Below are 23108 nucleotides of genomic sequence, written 5' to 3'. Positions count from 1 at the left end.
GAAATTGTACCAGCGTTTTATTCATTTTAACTTGTTCTGATGCTAAAACAATCGAGACAAGTTTGGCCTACAGTCAAAGATGCGTTTGCAGCTGAATACCAAGTAGTCTTGGAGGTAACTCGTAATTAGCCAGTGCTACTGCATCTTGAATCGTTGGCGCGATGTGGTCGTCCCCAATTTTCTCAAACAGGGCTTTTTGTGTCTTGATGGTGCGCAGCGCTGAATCTAGGTAGGAAGAACAGATAAGAACACACATGTCAGATAAGTCATGGTTAGTCATGGTTAGTGATGGTTAGTCTCGTTGGCAAAAAGTGCTTCCTTTAGCGCGAAGCGTGACGGAGACGAAGGTGAATTGCTACAAAAGCAGCATCAGATAAACTAAGACTTATGTGCCGCAGAAAAAAAGAAACACCATTAACGGGAATAGCTTGGACATTTGATTCCAATATGTATCAAGTAGCACCTCTGCACCGCCTTCACGCATGCTACACTGTAAGACTGAAATGTCTTAGGTAGTAAAAACAAAATCATGCATTTTAAGATTGCTACTGGAACTTAACGCCATAAGGACGCCAGGTCGTGACTTCATACTGACATGTACAGGCCGATATTCCTAACTAGTCAATGTTGAAAATTAATGCAGTCTGTTATGTCAGAATGCAGTACCCGGAGGAGTTTAATCTGCTCGGGACAACACAGCTTGCGAAAGTGGATTCCCACAGTTACCCAACATATTGAAATTACGTGTTGCTTAACCGAAAAGGTCTGTTGCAGTCTCCACATGAAATATTTATACTGAATTGCCAAGGTCATTGCTGATGTTATGCGCAGCAGGTCACTTACTAACCTGAATAAATCGGAACTGAAAATACAACGAAATTATGCAGAGGGAACTACCGATCAAATTGAAGTAAATTCGAGACGATAAATAATACAGACTGGTATCACCATCAAAAATTTGAGGCATTTAAAGGACGGGAGCAGTCTTGAGACATTTGCTCTTTCTTAATATTTGCAAAAGAACCTGGCATAACAGTGTGATTGTTCACCGACCACTGTGTTGTTTTTACGGCTGTTGGTGAAGCAAGGGAGAAAATCAGCCTGTGTACATTGTTAAAAATTACGGCGGCCTAGTGTGAGAAAGGGGTATGGAGATGACTATAAATAAAAGAAACTACGTGTTTAATGCTAGCCGCAGAAGAAGGGCTACTGGTTTTTGTACGACCGCTTATTTAGCAATGGTCTAGATTGCGCTAATATCGGAAAGGTATCGGACTCAGATGATACAATGGCATAGAACAAATTGAAATTGTATGGGCAACCGTTTTTCATCAATTGATTTTACGGCGGCTGAAGTTATCTGCCACTCCTGGCAACGGTAGGATAACAGCACACGAAACGTTAGTCCCACCTACAGTAGAGTATCAAATAATTGTTCGGAGCGCCCATGAACAGTAAAATTGTGTTAAATTATAAAAAAAATTTAAAAAGGTGCTTACGTTTATTCAGTTAAAGTAATCGCGGCATGGAAGTGTTCCTGTTCTCAAATTTCAAGCCGGAAATTTTGCATGCGTGCAAGGCGACATTTTGGTTTCATGGAGTAATTGTACTGGCTCGATCATGGAATCGTACATATTCATATATATAAGTACATGATTCCATCTGCTCGCAGTTGATCCAGAACCAGTCATGACAAAAAAAATATGACCATTGTTTGCTCTTTGTGATAGTTTATAGCATCCAATTTTCCCAAAAATTGTGGAGAAGTGGAAAAGCCTGCCAGGTGATGGTCTAAACTATGAGCCTGCGGCAATATTTTTTGTCAAACAAGAGAAATCCGTCTGTCTAGCTCAAGACCAATGAGGTTACATGCTGTAGGCATTGTTGCATGTACTATGTACTCTGTGTATGCTCTTTTGTTCCGCCTAATGCTTTTCCGCAGTGCGTGCGCGACATACATTGTTGTTCCTTTTTGACGATATGTCTTGTGTGTTCACTTCTGCTTGGACCTACAACAGTCCCGCGTGAGGAATAAATAAATTCTGAGAAGTAACCGGCCATAATATTTATCTTGTCCTAGAGGATCATAACCACAGAATTAAATAACGAAGATTGCAGATAATTAAAATAGCAAAATCATCACAGTGGGGGATTTAACGTGAAATTTAACAAACAATTAGGTGCCTAGAAATATTAGACGAGTAAGTAAAAAACAATATGGAATTTCACGTCCCAAAACCACAATCTGATTACGAGGCCCGCCAGTAGTAGGGGACTCGATTAATTTCAACCACCTCGGGTTCTTTCACGTGAACCTAAAAATAACTACACGGGTGTTTTTGCGATTCGTCCCCACCGAATTGCGGCCACTGTATCCTGGATTTCATCCCCAGACCTCGTATTCAGCAGCGCAAAACCAAAGCCACAAAGCAAGCACGGCGGGTCCGAGTAACTAACGAATTTGGAAAAAGAAAGTAAGAAGGAAATTTCCCTTTCTTTAAAGATTAGTGAAAACAAAGATCAGTTAAAATTTCCTGCGTACAAAGCAGCAAACCTTAAGTCAGTATTCCGCGCTGTCGTGCATATACACCCGAAAACTGCGTACTTCGATGGAGTGAGACAGCTATAATGTTAGCATTACTTTTACAATTAGGTGAAAATGGAACCTTCAGATCACTGGGACTTAAGCTGAGCATAGGTAGCAAACATCACGGTTGTGGCTGCAAAGACTGATTGCCTGAGCGTTTGACAGCCCCATATGAAGAACGTACATCAGGATTACCATCACATTGCAACGTGATCATGTTTTACATTATGAAGCGGCAGCTGTAGCACTGTTGCAATCATGCAGCTGCCTGGACACTGTATGAAACGGCAGGCAAGCTTTAAGAAATTCGTGCACCACCCTTTGTCGAGCAAACGCTGACAATGCTGCTATAATCAGTCGTCAGAGTTGCGGAAAATGCGCTCGACAACCTATGCGCTCAGCAAGCATTTTCCTTGGACGCAAAATGTTTTCGTCGCTGTATTAAAACATGGATTTCCTGAAAGTCCACCGCTCCTCCCTGAAGAACCGCTAACTTGGTTTAATGCTTTGTTTTTTCACTCGAACAACATGAGAACTCGTGTCTTTATTTTTGTGGTCACTCAATTACTCATCTACCTAGCATCGCCTTTATTGTCACCCTTGGATTAGTAAGGAACGCGTCTCACACAGCTACTGTTAGGACGAAACACATCGACAGATGTTGTAACAAAGAACTTGTTTGGGAGCTACGATTGAGTACATATATCAATTCAGTATAATTGTGCAATTTCGAATTTTTTTTATGCGCACACTTAGAGGCCTCTATGTCGCTGCAGTGTACTGCACAGAAATTAGTAACGTCTCTGCTTCCATAAAAAAGAATTCTGTAAACCATGACTTCATATACATTTTCCTACTGCAATACTCAGTTGTGTAAATGTGTCTAATAGCACATGTATCCGCTTCGTGGAGGCTAATCAACATAAACTTCACTATTGCCATGTACTGTCGACAACTGTTTAAGATGCAATCATTGGTCACCTGTATACAAGAATGAAAATGAAAAATAAAAGGAGCACTGAAAGTATGTGAATAGCGCAGCATCTATGTTTTCCCTCTGGAAGAGGCAAAGTTGCCTTGGAAGCAGTAGCAGCAACGAGTTACTTAAGTAAATTGCGCCCTTAAAGCCTATTTTAACACGAGTTCGGAACTCCTTGCGTGCTTAAGCTCTTCCCCTATCACAAGGCCACTTACCTTGTAGGGAAGCCAAATACAGGATGCACTTGTTTTGTTGACACATGTCCAAAACCTAGAAGGAGACATATGAATATGCATATTATTCTTATAGGCCTAATAAGAATGAACGATGCGTCATAGTGTACTAAATTTTGTATTGTTCTCAAATAATTCACAAATCAAATTACCATAACGAGTTTGCAGGCACTCTACCAAAGGTAACCGCAAGCAAAGGCTCGGGCTTAGGTTATTGATAAAAATGCATTTTCCAGTGAGCTCTTCATTGAAGCAAACGTTGCGCAAATGCTCAAATAACTACAAAAGTGAGACTCACTCTGAAAAAAAATATGCAAGAAAACAGGTGATAACAATATGGAGGGTAGCCAATTTGAAAACGAAAGCTGCCTAACAATTCTACCTTTACTGAGAAATGACATTTATATGTAACGCAGAAAAATTTACAAGGACAGTTATTAATACAGATATGAACGCTAGTAGGTGTTCACATAGAATACACATATCTGTATCTTAACGTTGATCATTGCTAGAAGAGTAATTGATTAAACCAAGCGACCTATTTTGCGCAGTTTAATTTTAAATTCACGCTACAAAGTAAAAGTGCACTTCGACTATGCGGCAGTGGATCTGCCTTTACCCCGAATGGTTTTACAGATGCGGCCACAGCTGTTTGATACACTTCGGGTAGCGTCTTGGTGTTACGTTGCGCAACTAGATTACAACAAAAAGTTACAGAATTACAACAAGAGCAAACTAGTGAGGACACAGGGTAAAATACACATGTAACAGAAGAAACTGTTATTCAATTCAGTTCATTTTATTGGGACATACACAGATTGTACAGGATGTCCACGAGGCGTGGCAAAAGAAGGCAGCAATGCCTCCTGACAGGGCCTTCACCTCGGTATCACACATCATGACAGCAGGTCGGCATGACACAATACTGCACTACATTGAGCGATCAAAACAAACAGTGAAAATTCAGCAATAGATGCTGTTTTACTTATGCTTTGACATTATATATTGATTACATCATTCTAACTCACGGAAACAATGATGTAGAAAATCATTCGCATTGCACTTGCTCAAGACAAAAGAAAGGTACAATTCTAAGCAAAAGAGGCAGGAGAAGAAAGCATCAATTTCATTCTTTTCTTAAATTGAGAAGGGGTTTTGCAATCATTTATACAGTTGATCATTAAAGGATATGTGTTTCAGAGTGTAACTATTTCGTTGTCTATGATCTGAGTACCATAACTTGTGCATGACGTCGACCAAACGACAGATACTGCACGCAAGTTATGGCTAAGGTTCCTGTTCAAGTATTTGGTAGAGAAGGTTGTAAAATCATGCCTAATATGATGAAAAATAGGTACAGCCAATGAGAAAGTGTAAAGTTGATAGTACGGCATTACCTTAACTGCATCGTAGGTAATAGGTGCGAAACGGAATACCATCTTCAACTCCCTGAACTGAAGCGAGAAAAGGCGGTCTGAATCTAATTTGTTACATGTGCCTCAAACTAGCTGACAGTACATAAAATAGGAGTGAACTACGGAAAAATAAATTTGCTTTTTCAAACGCAGAGGTAAAAGATATTTACTCATTGCAACAAACCAATAGATCTAGATGCTTTCAGACGAACCTGATCCACGTGATCCGTCCATGTTAAGTCATATTTGAAGCAGACGCCCAGGAAGCGGCAAGAATTTGTTGGAAATAGATTGGTATTATAGACCTGTAGTTGGACGTGATGATTCAAGGGCTTGTTTTTGTTGCGGAAAATAATATATTGTGTTCTCTTTACATTTAAATCAAGTTCGTTGCTATTTAACCAGATCTGTAGCTGACTCTGCCACTGATTTGCAAGTTGTTCAAGTGAGGCTAGATTCGGAAAAGAAAAGAATACATTAGTGTCATCCGCGTAAAGGATAATATCAGGTGTCCGGGGAACGTTAACGAGATCATTGATGTATAAAATAAATAACAAAGGCCCAAGAATAGATCCTTGTGGCACACCGTACCTAATTATTCCTATATCTGACGGAAATTCATTCATAATAGTGTATTGTTTTTTTTCCTTTGAGATAACTGTCTATCAGCTCATGTGCTATTCCTCTGGTACCATACTTTCCCAGTTTTTCCATCAGAATTTCATGTTTAATAAAATCAAAGGCTTTTCGAAAGTCAAGAAAAATTCCCCGTGTATATAGCTTCTGTTCAATGTTTTCCAATATACGGCCCTTTATGCTTAGCAGTGCTGTCTCCGTTGATTTTCCAGCTCGAAATTCATATTGTTGTTTACGTATTATATTATGAGCATTTAAAAATTTGTTTAACCTCGTGTATATTATGCGTTCGGGGATTTTGGAAAAGAGCGGCAAAACAGAAATAGGTTTGCAATTATTCAGATTATTTTTTTCCTCCTCCTTTGAATATTAAGTTTGCGCGTGCAACTTTCATTTTATCAGGGAATATACCGGTCTCTAATATCAGATGACAAATATATACTAGAGGACCCACAAGAAATGGAAGTACGGCCTCGATGGGGCGTGCACTAATATCGTCATTTCCTGGCGAGCACCCCTCTTTCATTGGCTTTACAACACTTACAACTTCTTGCTCCGATGTAGGTGTCAGAAACGGTGAATTACTATTAGTGCAAGGAACATATGAATCGATAGGCGTTAACGCTTGGGTCATTCGTGAGTAGTTTGGCGAGCCTGCATTAAGAAAATGTTCGTTAAACTTGCTTGCAAGTGGTACACCTGAAAATATTTTGTCGTCGATGTAAAAAAGCCCAGGATGCACAATACCGTTTAACCTCCTCATAAGCTAATGCACCAACGTAAGGTGTTATAAATAACAGGCTCAAGGAGAGCGTATATCCAGCAACGGCAATCTCGTAGAGGCAGAATAAATGGCGGAAGTGTAGTAACATAGTCACAGAGCCACGGCTTTTCGAGACGCACGCTTTTATGAAGCCTTGGGTTCTTATCAATATAAAAGGTCGCAGGCCTGCGCGGCGCACCCAGCACAATCAATGCGCAAGGTGGAAGAGCGACTCCGTGGAATTTTCGGCAGCCCGCACCAGAGGGTTCGTGCCTTGCGAGGAGGCCTGATAGCGTGTACCGAAAATGACCACAGGTACCGAGATTACGTGGCGGCCATGTTACATCCATTAACCCATGGTACAATACGATGCTGCCGATGGTTATCACTTATTTGCATCCCTTTTAAAACGGGACGTTGACAAATAGTTGCTTAGCCTGCTTGAGTTGATGAGGTCCAGCTACATGCAACATGTAACTGCTTCATGCAACCAGCACATGTCTGGACACTTCGTGGAATACAACGCAACTGCGCGGCGCGCAGGTGAAGTTGTCACAAGGGGCACGATATGATGCTAATAAGCATGAAGACGAGGATTATCTTTAGGCATCGCCGTTCAAACGGGGCTGTGAAAAACAGTTACCTAGCCTGCCTGATTTATTCAATTTTGCTATAGAAGCTTTTCATACCAGCATTTTTGTATACGTCTGTTTAACTTTCTTGCCCTTCTTCAAACCTTTTGTAGCTCCCTCGTACAGTTACTTATCCAACTGGTGCAATGCGTGCCAACTGGTGAAATATAGTATGCAACCGCAATGCTAGAGGGCGCACGCGTCGACGCCCCGTGGTGCCCATCGCACATCGTGTTTCTTTGCCTACTAGTACGCGTCTATAGCGCGCAGAGCATTGCGCAACTGGTCACAAGAGGTACGTATGTTCTGCTCTCTCTGTCGTTACGTATATATACATACATATATATATATATATATTTATATATATATATATATATAGAGAGAGAGAGAGAGAGAGAGAGAGACAGAACAGATAACGAACTGAGTGACCCCGGAACATTACCACACACACACACACTCGTATATATATATATATATATATATATATATATATATATATATATATATATTCGAGGAGTAGCTGAATATCTAAAGTTTCAAGTAGGAATTGAATTGACAAACCAATTGTTCTTGTCCACCTACTCTGTAACAACTAGGGAGGGTAGAGCAGGCGTGAAGAGGCCGATTTACTCTCCAAAGCGGTGTTTTACTTTCGCAAAATGTCGAGTGGAGTGAAATGCATTGTTCACCAAGGAGAGAGTGCAATTTGCTTTTCACTTTGCCCTTCTGACAGAGCGCAGAATGCCCGTTCTACTCTTGCGGCAATAGAAAACAAAACGTAGCATAACCTTCTGCTTCAACTAGAGGAGGCTGGCCCCGAACATAGCAATATATAACTCACTCACGCTGAACAAAGAACACACCGTTTTGCTTCTAAGAGAACAGGCAGCCACAGTTCAAAGGAAAGCGGAGCGAGCGCTCTACTTTTTTACTCGGAGTGGCTCCACCGCGCGCGCGCTCAACATCGCGGAACAGCACAGCACCGGTGAAAGGTGATCCGTCCAGCGAGCTGCAACGAAGGCCATCCAAGTGAGAATGTGTGTCAGCCATCTCGCGTCGCCACGAAAACACGACAGTCGTTTGTCATTCATTGGATATAATGAGAAATCCTCCAGGGTAAGTGAATTTTGACTTAGGTGCTCAATCTGCGTACACGACGCGCTATCGCCAGGAATTTGTCGCGGCGCCTAGCCGACGCGATTGACAACGGACTAGGCAAGCGCGCTGTGTCTCTCGATGTCAATCGAAAAAGCCAGTCGTCGCGATAACTGCATGTGATTTTATCACTTTCTGCTATCCGCAAGAGCTTTGAAAATCGCAAGCGCTGCCAGAACCATGGTATGTTCAATAAGACGTGAGGCGATAGCTTAAAATGGTTTGTTCACCAGCCCATGATTCCGAGCCTATGCGTAGCGTGCTTAGCGTGTGTTTTGTGTGTTTTAATTTATTCAGTTTGGCAGTCTACTGTGTGCGGAACGCTGTTGAAATAAGGAGGCACATAACAGAAGGCGTCATTTTGCTCGCGGCATGCTTTCGTTATAAATAAGGTGCGTGCTTGACGGTGTCTCGCGCATGGGTGATCTGCGAGCACTGAAGTTACGCGCAGCGCTAGTGCTAGTTTGAAACTTTGACGCAGGCATTCAGCTGCATGCAGCAAGAGGTCAATTGGGCGCGTTATATTGAACTTATTGAAAACGCATGAGGAATTCATGTTTAATGTTCAATAAAGTATAAACCCCACATAAGCGATCTTGCGCGCGACAGCTACAAGTGATGCGATGAAGCTGGCTGTTGCGTTCGCTCGTCGCCTACAAGTCGTACTCCGTGCGAGCGACAATTTTCAGCAACGTTTCCACGGTTTTGCCGCTATGAGGGCTGAAAATACGCGTGAAAGCTAGCGTGACGCGTGCTTTAATAATTGAAGTTGGTCTATTTTACTTTAAAAAGTTGCATAACATATTAAGGAAAGTCATGCAGTAGGCTCTCATCCTTGCACGTATAAAAATTCAATTGTTTGCTCGTTCCACGTGACAGTCGGTAGTATTCGAGTGATGTACATTCAGCTCCGGCTTCGCGCAATTGTTTAGTGCTCATCACACTTCCGGGCGACGATCGACGATTTCTAGATTTCTAGAACCAAGTTATCTGTTAAAGCGACGGCCCGTTTTGTCGCTCGAATCTGTCCCTCGTCGCCGTCGCCCACTAAGTCGCTCTCGTGGGGTTTAGCCCTAAGACTCAACAGTTTTTGCTCATGCATTGAAATGGTGTGATTGTACGTCTGATTTTATGTCTCCAGTTGCGGTTCTCGTGCACGGTGCCAATCTGAAAGGGTGCTTACGTCAACGAACTCGGTGAATTGTCAAACAGCGAGTTATGCATCGGCATCGAATATTATGGATGCTGTGTGGAATTACAATTGCAGGGGCGCTTTGCACATGCCTAATGGTTTAGACATGCCTGTGTATTTGCTAATATTAGTTGGCGTTTCAGAGTTACGTCATATGAACAACTAAATCACCCTTCCTCTGGGGGTTACAAGCGTAATGTGTGCATCTTGCTACTGCATGAGAGATGAAAATTTGTATATCGCTTTAATATTTTAGTGAAGAAATAAAGTATCAAAGTAAAACGTTGGTTTAATTCTGTGTTACCAGTCGTCTGTGGTACGCAAAACAAGGAGTTACTTAATGAACTAATAACTGCGGTGTAACTGCAACTTTTACATGCCTTCAAGATTGTAAAATGCTAGATTTCGAACTGCAGCCCTAGTCGAGTCTGTAAAAAATGATCTCCATTGCGCCCCTCATAAATAAAAATAAGTTCATGCCTTTTAGTAAGCTTAGATGGAGGCCGCAGTGAACTTTCTTGTTATCATTGAAATGGGGGTAAGCTTTCCACACCAAACCTTGTTGCCCTTTCTTATAGGCACATCCAGTCATATCCACTGAACTGGAGGACCATATTTTCATCACTACAGAGCATTATGTTTGCAGATATGATCCTCAAATTATAGCTTGAGCAGTGGCGCAACGAGAGATGGCCAGGGGAAGGCGGTAGCACATTGGGCACATGCTTAGGATGTCGCAGGTGCTGTTTGCGACACAGCAGACTAATTACAGACTTATGACATCTTAGGATGACTAATATTCTATTTATTCGCACGAGTATTTTAACATTTGTGCTAAATGAGGATGAACTTTGAGTAATTTCATTTTTTTAGATCTAAAAATTGATGTTACTTCAACAATTGACAGTTGCAATCGTTTAGACGTTTCGCATGCAGTTCAGTAGGAAGACTAAGAGCTAAGACTTTCTTTTAGTGACACGACCTTGACTGTCATGATGTTGATTTACACAATGTGCTAGTGTTGACTAGTGTTGTATGTTCTATATAACGCAAAAACGCAGCTGCAAGAACACAAGGATGTCAAAGAGCAAGCCCAGCGCGACTTCACTTTGTGCAGTGGAGCGCATGCCAAAAGATCACAATACATTTCCAAGCATTTTGGACGAGGAAACTAGAATGTGGGTATATTGGGTGTGCCATGTGACTAAATGTCAACAAAATCAAAATGCAGTACGTCACCGCAAGAGTCATCTTAGTCATCTTAGCCAAAGTCATCTTAACATGGTATATTTATATAATGTCTCTGATGGGAGTCAAAATAAAGTATGCTCTCTGAAGACAAAAACATAGGAGCAAGTGTCATTAGATGTTAGAAGTGTGTTTAAAAAAGCTGATTAGTTTTGTGAGAAGTGAGAGCTTTTTGTTTGCCTCTGAACAGATATATCCATGTGATTAAAAATTGCAGTACAATAAAATTGTATATTTGCTTAGTGAGATGATACATGCAATGAGCATGGTGCCTGTGTTCACTATAAAAAGGACAGCTCATTCATGGTTAGGTGCTTACATGCATTTAACGTTTAACAGCTTTAATAGCTTACATTTAACAGCACGTGAATTCAAGAGTGCAAATACAAACCTCTGTGATTCTGTATTTGAAATGCTGACATGAAGCAGACAGATTTTCGTGTCTTCCTTTTTATATATATTTTTTACACCTAATTTTAGAAGTACGGCTACCTTTAAGGTTCCAGAAAGGGGAAGCATGGGGGGAAGAGAATGTCATGTTTAAAAAGTCATTATCGTTTACGTGCGTGCTCACGAAACCAGTTCATTAGAACCGCTCGTGCCTCCCGAAGAAAAAGCAAGGAGCAATTAAGGCCTTAAACTGTGCACACCGTGGTGCACACCTTACGTCTTTGAAGCCGAAGTCACTTGGAATTGAAACTTATTTTAAAGATGTAAAGTTGTGGTTTCTCCTTCTGTGAAATAGTCAAATGAAAGCTACTGGCAGGCATTTGGTATTTTCATTAGGGTGAATAAATCTACTTGCCAACCAAGTATGATAGCGGAGGTAGAGATGCGTTCAATGGAAACAACTGAGAGCATCTGAGTAGAACATTTGTTCATAAATGGCTGATGTGAGCATATAGGGTTATGAAAAGCACCTTATTTTCGTGGCTTCTGTCGACATAACTTTTATAAGACAAAATAAAACTAAAGCATTTTCGCACAAGGTAAATTTCTGGACTTAAGATAGAGTGCCCAGTGAGGCGATGTATTAATCTTCTCAGCGACATCTGTACTTGTTTTGAGACGAAAATGCTGTGAAGTGCGATCATTTTTCTTACTTTAGCGCATCTTATCCACTTCAGTAGGAAAAAAGCTTTGGTTTCAGGTAGTTGCTTCATTGTGCAAGTATATGCATAGTCGCATGCACAATCTACGTGCATAGAAGAGATATGTGAGATAGAATGGTGCCATTCTCAATTTATGTTTAGGCTTCTTTTTCTTTCTCATGCACTTCCCTGCCTGTACATATGCTTGTCACCTTTGATGGATCATATTCATCATATCTGATTTGTGGTTCACAGCTGAAGCCATGCTATACTCTAGTGAGCTTGCATATTCAATGTCACAATATCACCCGCCGTGGTTGCTCAGTGGCTATGGTGTTAGGCTGCTGAGCACGAGGTCGCGGGATCGAATCCCGGCCACGGCGGCCGCATTTCGATGGGGGTGAAATGCGAAAACACCCGTGTACTTAGATTTAGGTGCACGTTAAAGAACCCCAGGTGGTCAAAATTTCCGGAGTCCCCCACTACGGCGTGCCTCATACTCAGAAAGTGGTTTTGGCACGTAAAACCCCATATATTATTATTATTAATGTCACAATAATTGATCCTGTCATTATGCAAGCTGCTCCTCAGAAGTATAGCACTCTTACCCTAATGGGAATGAAAAGCTACCACATATGACAAAAGAAGTTTGATGCGCAAGATTTTAATGCCATTGCTTCTTGCAGTTTTATACTCATTTGCTACACTAGATAATGTATATTTTATTTTATTTATTTGCGAGAAAGTTTAACGGATCAATCTCAACAGCACCAGGAAACTACTTTCGTAAGAACGCCAACCTAATAGGAAATATGATACCCCTCTGACAGCTTTGAGGCCGGGCAGGATATTGCTGCATAACCACGACAAGCCACAATTAGAAACAATGGGGTGCAGCCCATACAGGAATAACGCTATGTGAAATATAAGCAAAGCTAGCTAGACCTGCGGCCTGACATGAGAATGTACAACACATTTCTAAATGCACTGTACTCTCAGTCAGGAACATCCATACAGTGTACAGGAAGTTATCAAATGAGCTGCTGTTTTAGAATATGGCACACAAAAAGTTTCTTGCACAATTTATCTACATTACCAGCCCCATGCTTAGCAGCTCATCTGGTAACTTCTGCCATATAAGTGCACGCGTTTTGTGCCAGTAATGTGGCACACATTTCTGTTTGATCATAGTGTCAATACTTAGTGAGTTTGCACACGTTTGTTCTATGTTTAAGTTTCCATTGTTTGCTTTATTTTTGAGAAAAAGGAGCCAATTGAAATTAAAGCACATTTCTACACTAATACTGATGAAACTTTAGATAATATACCTATGTTTTAGTACAAGATGTGTTCTAAAGTTCATGGGCATCATTACAATCTCATTTCATGTGTTTGTCAATATGTTTCTCAAATTATTATTCAGTTTGTCTTGTGACTGATCAATAAAGATTTTGACCTTTTAAGAGCGAAAATGTTTTATTAGAGTAACTCGGCTACTTAGATTACATTCCATTCAAAACGCATAAGTGTAGGAGCTGCTTATGAAGGAATCAAATATTCCCCACATGTAAGTATTGCGAATCCCTTCTAACGTGACCATGGATCTACATCTTGTTTTCACAGTATTGGGAAGAGTACTAGCACTCTGTTCTGAAGGAGTACAAATACTGTTTGGGGGAGTAGAAACACTCTGCTTGGAGTAGAAGTACTCGGTTTGGAGGAGTAGAAGCACTCGGCCTGGGGGAGTACTATTATTCCCGTGTGGAGAATATTAGCACTCCGGAAGAGTACTAGCACTCCTTTGCGGTGGAGTAACAAAACTCTGTCAGGAGTAGTGGTCCTACTCTCTCTCAAAGATGGTCGATCGACTCTCGAAAAGAGAGTGGAATATGGGACAAGCAGATACTCCCTCAAAGAGAGTGCCCGGAACTCTCTTTGTTTTTAGAGTGTACGAAAAGGAACTACTTAGCGTTGTCGAATATTTGAAATTAACTAAATATTTTGCAGCAGTGGACTGTTATAGTGTCCTTGCTGTTTACCTCTTGCGAAACAATGTTAGCAAATTACCATAAGTGAGACAGCGACAGAAGTTTTCAAAGGAGTGCTGAAACATACTCTATACCGCTTTTTGAATTCACAGCGAAAGCCCACATGACATGCTGTGGGTATTGCTAGGGGATTATAATCTAGTATTCTTGACAGCCAAAGTATATATCAGTTACACTTTTAGACTACAAACAGTGATGTTTTTCTTGCAACTGGCCCATCTACACGTGTTTACTGCGCGCAAGTCCTTAGAGGAAGCTTTAGTTGGGTTGCTCCTATCTAATTACACGTAGAAGGGTAATTATTTTCTCTCGGTAAACACTTCACCAAATTTGGACAGGTTTGTTGCATTTAAAAAAAGAACTTCATATCTAGTGACTGTACGTTTGAAATCCCTGATTTAGCTTGTCAATTCTTTAATAAAGATAGTCAAATATTTCAAATTTTCAGGACACGAGACCATCAAATTTACAACTCGGTAACTCTGCAATGCAAGATCATATCACAATACTATGAATTTCGTCTAACAGTACATCTAAAGCGCACAAAATTGATATGTCGCACATGAATCCCCCAAAAATTAGTAATAGAGAAATACAGCTTTTGCAGAACCATTATACACAACGTAACGAATTGGTGTAATATATCAATTGACATATCGAATTTGTTCCCTTTGAATGATGTAATGAATGCCGTTTACAAAACCACGATATCTGTTTTTGATGCGGACCTGAAATTTGTAAACTTGCTGCTTCTACATTTTACAAACTTTCTAATTTTCGAAAATTGTTTTAACACATTTTAGGCCCTAAATTGAATTTACACTTCAAATAATCACTAGAATATAACTTTATCTCTCACATGCAATAAATTTAATTAAATTCAGTCCGCGAGTTATCTCAGAAAAGCGTTTCTGCATTTCCTATGTATTCGAATAGGGCCGCATCGCAGTGTTGATACAGTGTGCAGTCAATTACATAGTTTATAAAATCGCCCCCGTCCTGGCAGTGTGTCTTTGTGTGGTTATGTTTTTACGCCCACACAATTATATGGCATAAAATTGTACAAACTAGTCCATCAAGAATCTCTAGTTGTTGTGAAGATTCACATAATCATCCATTAGAACACAATGTCTTCTCCAAAATCAGGGACATTTAGGCTTTAGCTGCCTTACCAGGAAATAAAGAAATTGCGGATTTCAAAAACTGCTCTTCGACTGAAACAGTAATTGTAACATGCGATATGTAGGGTATATTGTTGCTCTTTTTCGGCTCTACCAGGGGCCAAAGCGAACCTTCCCTTTGGCTATCAAAGGATAACAAATTTAGCTTCCACTGCTGCGTCTGGAACAAGAAACAAAGAAACCAAAATATTTCTTACCTGATCGAGTGCTCCAACACCAGTAGAATCAAAGAAACTTATGGCGGAACAATCCATCACTACCACACTTGTGGTCACAGCTTCGCTATGGGCTTCTCTGAAACACAATTCGCCAAGGATGTTTTTTTTGCAATTTTGAAAAAGAGAATTTGGAAAGGAAGTCCGTAGTTAAGCAAATCTATTTGGAATAAAAACAGGGCCATGGTTATAATAATATTGTTCATACGGACTATACAGGCATGATCAACATGAATGCAAGATTTAACTAGACATGTAAGTTATATTTTTGGACATGTTGAGCAGATCTTAATGGCGCACCAGAATCCGGCCAAGTGAGAGGCCGACAGGGGAGCGCTGCAAGATCTTGAAACGCTGTCTTGTCTGTTTTCTTGTAAAAATTATACAAAAACGAGCAAAGAGAAAAATTGTTCGTCTTTCGGTGCTCTTGACGATCTGCAAACCATAAATTTCAGTCAACTAGCCCGTCACCTTACTGCATAATAATTTCTGGGCACCCGAAACATAGCATAGCAATAAAGTATAGACTTTACAATAAATTCGGTGGGTTTCCGTACCAAAGCCACGATGTAAATTTTGAAGCACGCCGTAGTAGGGAACATCATATTATTTACCAGCCGGCAATGCTGAGCGTGCACCTGAATCTAAGTGCAAGAGCACTTTTGCATATCATCACGAAAGAATTACGGTCTCCACAGCGGGGATCAAATTCACGACTTCAAGCAAAACAGCGCAACGCCATAGCCACTAAGACACCGTGGCTGGTTGTGTCTAAACATGCGTGGAGAGCTGGCTGGTGAAAATATTGCGCAAAGACGAAGCATGAATGGCGACGCCACCTAGCACATGTCCAACAGCGGCAGCTTGGGGCAAATTTAACTTGTCATGAAAATGAACTACCACGCACTCGAAACGAACCAAATACGCAGCCTGCCTAGTTTGGATAGCTTTCTCCGCACACAAGTAATCGAAAGAAGCGAAAACACTTTTTATTCTGCCACATATCAGGGGCGTACAGCTGGGCGTTTCGTAGGCACGATTAAAAAAATGAAAACTTCAGCTTTCGTTTCCTTCCCAACCCTGATCAACCCTATTTAACCAATTATTTTTAAAGGTCATGAAATAATGCTTTTCGATTCCCATGCTATTGAATGCGATTCTTTGTGTTAAAATAAAACGTCATTTCTGCCATGTAGAAAAATTGATTGGTGTTTCAAGCAGGCACAGTTTACTGATATACTCGTACAAAGCCATGAACTTGATGTGCGTCAGTGATTGTGTAATAGTAGCCTTACGTAAGCGCATAGTACCAGCGGCATAACTCAGCACGCCCGAGTGGCGCTGATTGTTTAGTGGAGCGTTTATTTCACTCGTGGGTCCAAAAAGAAATCATTCTAAATACAGATCGATTATTAGATCTAATAAGTGCATCTGCCAAGTAGCAGATTCAGGCATGGTTTCCTTTCAATTAGTGTCTAAGTTTTCTTACATGTCGTGGAGCTTCCTTTTGGCCTTCTTTCGCGCAGGATTCTTGTCCGTGAACAGTTCTTCGAATTCAGCGACAATGCTATGGTGCGTTGCGAAGCAGAAAGGACCACCAGCACGATAGATCTTCAGAGTGTCTTCCTAGTAAGTTGCACAAAAAAAGAAAACACCATAGAGTACTTTACCATACTGAATCTGGCAATGAGTTAAACAATACAAGATGAATTCGTTCCGCAATTTTATTGCATGCGCATTGAAGGCAATGTGCCCTCTTCTTAGGTGGTGCACTGAAGACGAGGAGATCTGTTTGTGGTCGCAAGTGCCAGGGCAAATTTTATGCTCTACGCGTAGACTGCTGCACTAGCTCTTGAGCAGCTATTGTCATTGTGAATAAACCATCACGGATTTGAGGGATGTTCTGGGATCCTTCGCCCTCCCATGCAGCTCCTACATGAGCAATAGAGCTTTCTTTACCAACGGCATAATTTACGTCGTCAGTGACCTACCTGTGTAGGAATGGCTGCCCCTGCCATCTGCGGCACCGTATTACCTTATCAGTAGCTGAAAATGGTGAACGTTATGGGGGATCATGACGTGGAGGAATGCAACTCCCCGAATGAGTTCATCCAGACCTCACAGCAAGTGAGACGGCAAGACTAATTTTAACGACGCTGTGGTTTACCTCGCTGACATTGCGAACCATTAGCTTAGTATCAAGGATCTGTAATTCCGAGTTCGTTTCAGTTCAACATCCTCTTACCAAATTGTCAGACCACAGTGCTCGATAAAACTTTGGGCAAAACATCACCAATGCCAGCAAGCACAGCAGTCCCACAGGAGTTCTTTTTTTTTTTTTGCTGCATTGACGATGTTCTCGACCAATCCATTCGTTTTACGCCAACCATGATAGGGAGCAGAACAGAGGATTCTCAATGGCATTGAAGATTATGCGTTTCACATGCTGCTTAGAAAGACTAACGAGAGTGCTAATAACTTGCGCCACCAAACTGTCATCGCACGCAAAGTATTTCTCCACGTTGATCCCACCTCAGAATTGGCGAGAGCCGACCCATCCTTTCTTATCCTTCTGCTCATATTTCGTCCTTGAGGAAATGGTTAGGCAGCTCTTTGTGAATCCTCTTAGCCAGGTGTTTTACAACACCAGAACCCGGCCCTATGGCAAACTACCTGTACCAATATTTGTAATGCTTTTTTCTCCCATCGAGCAGCCAGCTTCCGTGGCCGCCGCGGTGCCTTAAACTTAGCAGCGGTCCCGACTCACACTTGCCCCCAATCGACCGTGGAGCGGAAATTCAATCTTATAATGAAATCTCAGTGAAGTCAAAGTATGCCTTCGGAAACTGCACAGGTAAAGGCGGCTTTGGCTTTGAATCTCTACAGCGACTTAGGTTGCCTGATTATGAGCACCGCACATAGAGTGCACGCACATTACGTACACGCTATTTCACCACCCCTTTGCCAATGAGACCGAGGAACTGCGTAGTTTTCTATATTTATGTGATTTAACTTTCCTCTGTTGGCTGTATTTTATGTAGAGAGTAACGGTAGGCCAAGCGAAAGCTTAGCAAGCAATATGGGTTGAGAACCTGCAAACAGGGCAGCCAGAATGTATTCACATTTTAACGAAGGGATTTCAAATTACATTGCATTAATATAACAGAAAAAGCTTTTTGCTTTCATCCCAATAAACATTGCAATAGACAAGCCCCACTAGACAAGCCCCAATGGACATTGCGAACTGCTACTATTTTAATATTGATTTTCGTGTTTTGCTATTTGTCCGCTTGAACGCACTGCACATTGTGAAAAGGAGTTTGTGCTTTTATAAATCGCGCAACTTTTCGGCTTGTTATTTTTATCTCTAGTTCATGTGTGCAACGAACGCCTTCAAAATATGTCACACTGCTTTTCTTTTTCTATTTCCTAATCCCTGATTGCACACACTTCCAAGCTGTTTGCCGCAGCTTGTAATTTGTTCATCATCTTCTATGTTGGTGTTATAAGCTCTCTCATTCGTTATTGCTTTGCATTCATTCTTGCGTCATGCTTCCGCCTCACACGTGTCATACACGTGTTAACGTGAGGTGGACGACTTCTCTTGGCCCATAATTGGCGCCTGCCCGCATTATTGCACCAGCAAATACAGCTTCACTTAAATGAATATGTGGATTCAAATGACGTGCGAACAGCTTAGGAAGCCTAGTGGCATCCGAACTTTGTCTATATTATTTTATTAGCGTCAGGTTAACAAAGCAGGGTGGACTTGCTAATGAGTGTGAGTTTGTCTGTTGCCTACGAAGATCATCATCATCATCATCATCATCATCATCATCACCCTGTTTTATGTCCACTGCAGGACGAAGACCTATCCCTGCGATCTCCAATTACCCCTGTCCTGCGCCAACCGATTCCAACTAGCGCCGGCGAACTTCCTAATTTTATCGCTCCACCTAGTCTTCTGCCGTTCTCGACTGCGTTTCCCTTCTCTCGGTACCTATTTTGTAACCCTAATGGTGCAACGGTTATCTAACCGGCGCATTACGATGACTTGCCCAGTTCCATTTTTTTCTCTTCATGTCAATTAGAATATCGTCTATACCCGTTTTCTGTCTGATCCAAACCACTATCTTTCTATCTCTTAGCATTATGCCTAGCAATCTTCGTTCCAACGCGCTTTTGGAGGCTCTTAACTTGTTTTCAAGCTTCCTTCTCAGTCTCCAAGTCTCTGCCCCATATGTCAGTCTCTGCCCCATATGGTAAAATGCACTGATTGTACACCTTCCTTTTCAATTATAATGGTATGCTTCCAGTCAGCAGCTGACAATGTCTGCCGTATGCGATCCAATCCATTTTTATTCTTCTATGAACTTCCTTCTCATGATGAGGGTTCCCTGTGACTAATGGACCTAGGTAAATGTGCTCCTCACAGACTATCGAGGTTGACTGGCGATGCTGAACTTTTGTTCCTTTGCTCAGTTATTCACTGTTATCTTTGTCTTCTGCATATTAGTCTTCAACACCATTCTTACACTCTCACTGTTAAGGTCATCAATCACTTATTGTAACTCGTCTGCATTGTTGCTGAAGAGAACAATGTCATCGGCAAACTAGAGGTTGCTTAGGTATTCGCCGTCGATTATTACATCTAAGCCTTCCCAGTTTATTAGCTTGAATACTTCTTCCAAGCACGCAGTGAATACCAATGAAGACATTTTGTCTCCTTGTCTTACCACTTTCATTATAGGTATCTTCCTAGTTTTCTTGTGTAGAATTATGGTAGGTGTAAAACCTCTGTAGACATTTTCCAAGGTATTTATGTAAGCGTTCTGTACTCCTTAATTATTTAATGCCTCTATGACTGCTGGTATCTCTACTGAATCAATTGGCTTTTTCGTTATCTATGAAAGCCGTATAAGGAGGCTTATTGCACTGTGCGATTTCTCGATAACCTGATTAATGACAAGGATGCGATCCATTGTAGAGTATCCCTTACTGAAGGCAGCCTCTTCCCTTGGATGACTAATATCCTGTTTTGCCCTTATTCTATTGGAGATTATTTTGGTAAATATTTTATACAATGCTGAGAGTAAGCTAATAGGCCTTCAATTTTTCAATTCTTCAACGTTGCCCCTTTTATGTATTAGTATAATGTTTGCATTCTTCTAGTTTTCTGGGACTCTTGCAGTCGATACACACTTCATATAAAGAGTTGCCAGTTTTCAAAGCATTATGTATCCTCCATCTTTGATTGAATCGACTCCTGCCCCTATTCCTCGTTTCATGTCTTGCAAGGCCCTTCTGACCTTATCGCTAGTTATAGGAGGAGTTTCTGTGTCCTGCTCATTACTGTTTCTAATGGAGCTATCCTCACTTCTCTGGTTACTGTACAGGTCAGTATAGAATTCTTCCGCTTCTTTTACTACATCTTCGAAGCAGCTGATGATATTTTTTTTTATTCAGATACCCTAAAGGCTCTTATGAGCATTACATAGGGGGGGGGGGGTTAGAACAGGATATTTCAAACACAATTAGGGGGTGAACGGCAATATAGAACACCGTGATAAAGATCACCGAATACAACAAGAAAATATACAAAGAAAAAAGGAAAGACAATTGCATACATGATGAAAAAAAAAAGACACTCCGTACAAAGCATGTAGATACACTTACAATGCGTCAAAGGCATAAAATTCTGCTTTTACCCAACATGCGTAAAACTGCGCTTCAAATTACTTACAAATGAGTCATGATCACGTATAGAAGCAATTTCTTTTGGCAGCTTGTTCCAGTGATAAATAGCACGGAAGAGCGGTGATTGTCGCAGGAGATTCGGACGCGCAAACATGGGACGCACTTTGAAGGGATGGTCGAGGCGGGGGAATATTTTTTGTGGGGGCTTGATATGGGATGCTGTACAGGATGTCGGGGTATGATACAATTTGTGGAAGTGGGAAAGCAGAGCTAACAGTCGTCGTGTTTCTAGAGACGGTAATTGGAGGGACTCTTTGATAGCCGTGATGCTGGATGTTCTAGAGTATGTTTTAGTGATGAAACGTGCTGCTTTATATTGTAAAGATTTCAGCTCGTTTATTAGGTAAGTCTGATTAGGATTCCATATTATGGAAGCGTATACAATCTTTGAGCGGACTAGAGCTGTGTAAGCTAATAATTTAGTTGACTGATTTGCTAAATACAAATTTCGCCTAATGAATCCAAGTGTTTTATTTGCTTTCGAAATTATCTCATTAATGTGATCATTCCATGTAAGGTAAGAAGTTAAATGGACTCCCAAATATTTTAATGTAGATGCATTCTCTATGCATATGATGTTCATAAAATATGAACTTAAGTGAACGTTACTGGGTCTGGTAAATGTCATTGTTTTTGTTTTAGAAACATTAATTTCCATTTGCCATTGCCCGCACCAAAGTGAAATTTTGTTTAGGTCGGCCTGTAAAATATTAGTGTCTTCAGAGGTGATAATTTGTCTGTAAAGAACGCAGTCATCTGCAAACAACCGAACTGTTCAGGTCAGATTGTTACTGATGTCATTAATGTAAATTAAGAATAAGATTGGGCCAAGTACGGATCCCTGAGGAACGCCAGATTTAACTTCTGCTAAAGCGGAAAAGTGATCATTTACGGAAACAAATTGGTAGCGATTGGTTAAAAAACTTGAGATCCAATTAACAATTTTACCATGTATGCTAAGCCGGCTAAGTTTCATCATTAAGCGAGAATGGGGAACTTTATCGAATGCTTTCTTGAAGTCAATAAATATGGCATCGATTTTTATGTAATCGTGAACAGCTTGATGAAGATCAGTTATAAGTTCAAAAAGCTGTGTTTCACAAGAGCGTCCTTGCTGAAATCCATGCTGATTGTTAGAAAACAAGTTATGTTCAGATAAATATTTCATAACTGCGGAAGATATGATATGCTCAAGTAATTTACATGGAATACTAGTCAAGGATATAGGTCTATAGCTTGAGGGCACTGATCGGTCACCTGATTTGTAAATGGGAGTGATACGACCGACCTTCCAGTCATCTGGTACAATTCCTGTATCTATTGAATGCTGGAAAAGGGCGGCTAATACGGGAGATATTATAGGTTTAGTCATTTTAAGCATCTTTGTGCAGATGCCGTCTGGACCTGGCGCTGAGTTATTCGAAAGTCGATCGATGGCCGATTCTATTCTCTCTGGTGTAATTATGAGATCATTCATAGATGAGTTAATTGAAGGAAACGTAAGGTCAGGTGGAATTGGATTTTCGTTTATGAATACAGAGCTGAAATCGAGTTAAATTCAGTCGCAGCTTCGGATGGTTAGAGTAGCACACCGTTATTAACGATTGGTATAGTGGATTGAGAAGAGTGTTTAGGGTTAATTACTTTCCAAAACTTTTTTGGATTGTTCATTAACATGCCGACGACGTCACCGTTAAAAAACATGTTTTTCGATGATTCAATTTCAGCTTTACATTTATTTGATAGTTCTCGGTATAGCTGCCAATCACCATCCGAGTGGGACAACTTAGCTTTAGAGTAAAGGCATTTCTTTTTATTTATTGCTCTCTTCACATGGGACGTGAACCATGTGCTCTGTGTTGATGACGTTATTCCAATTTTGCGAACGTGCTTCTGTTTCAGTTCAATAAGCTTTCTTCGGATAGCGAGCAAGTTATCATTTGTGTTGCGATAAGCCATGGTTTTCAAGAACCACA

The 23108-nt window shown here is 40.9% G+C and overlaps 1 protein-coding gene across 2 annotated transcripts in view; it reads right to left on the bottom strand.

The window, feature by feature from the left end:
* The window catches only part of LOC126519083 (sulfate transporter-like), a 138734-nt gene continuing 115626 nt past the window's right edge, over window positions 1-23108 (bottom strand). For both annotated transcript variants that reach the window (XM_055065264.2, XM_050168695.2), the window contains exons 14-17: window positions 16865-17001; window positions 15358-15454; window positions 3782-3836; window positions 1-225 (exon numbers count right to left, since the gene is read on the bottom strand). In XM_055065264.2, coding sequence (XP_054921239.1) covers window positions 74-225; window positions 3782-3836; window positions 15358-15454; window positions 16865-17001 — 441 coding nt within the window. In that variant the 3' untranslated portion in view covers window positions 1-73. The remainder of the gene's footprint in view (window positions 226-3781; window positions 3837-15357; window positions 15455-16864; window positions 17002-23108) is intronic.

Source organism: Dermacentor andersoni, chromosome 10 (assembly GCF_023375885.2).
Source record: "Dermacentor andersoni chromosome 10, qqDerAnde1_hic_scaffold, whole genome shotgun sequence".
NCBI classification, from domain to species: Eukaryota; Metazoa; Arthropoda; class Arachnida; order Ixodida; family Ixodidae; genus Dermacentor; species Dermacentor andersoni.
The sequence above is the reverse complement of the archived record's forward strand: the minus strand, read 5'-3'. Positions and strand labels throughout refer to the sequence as shown.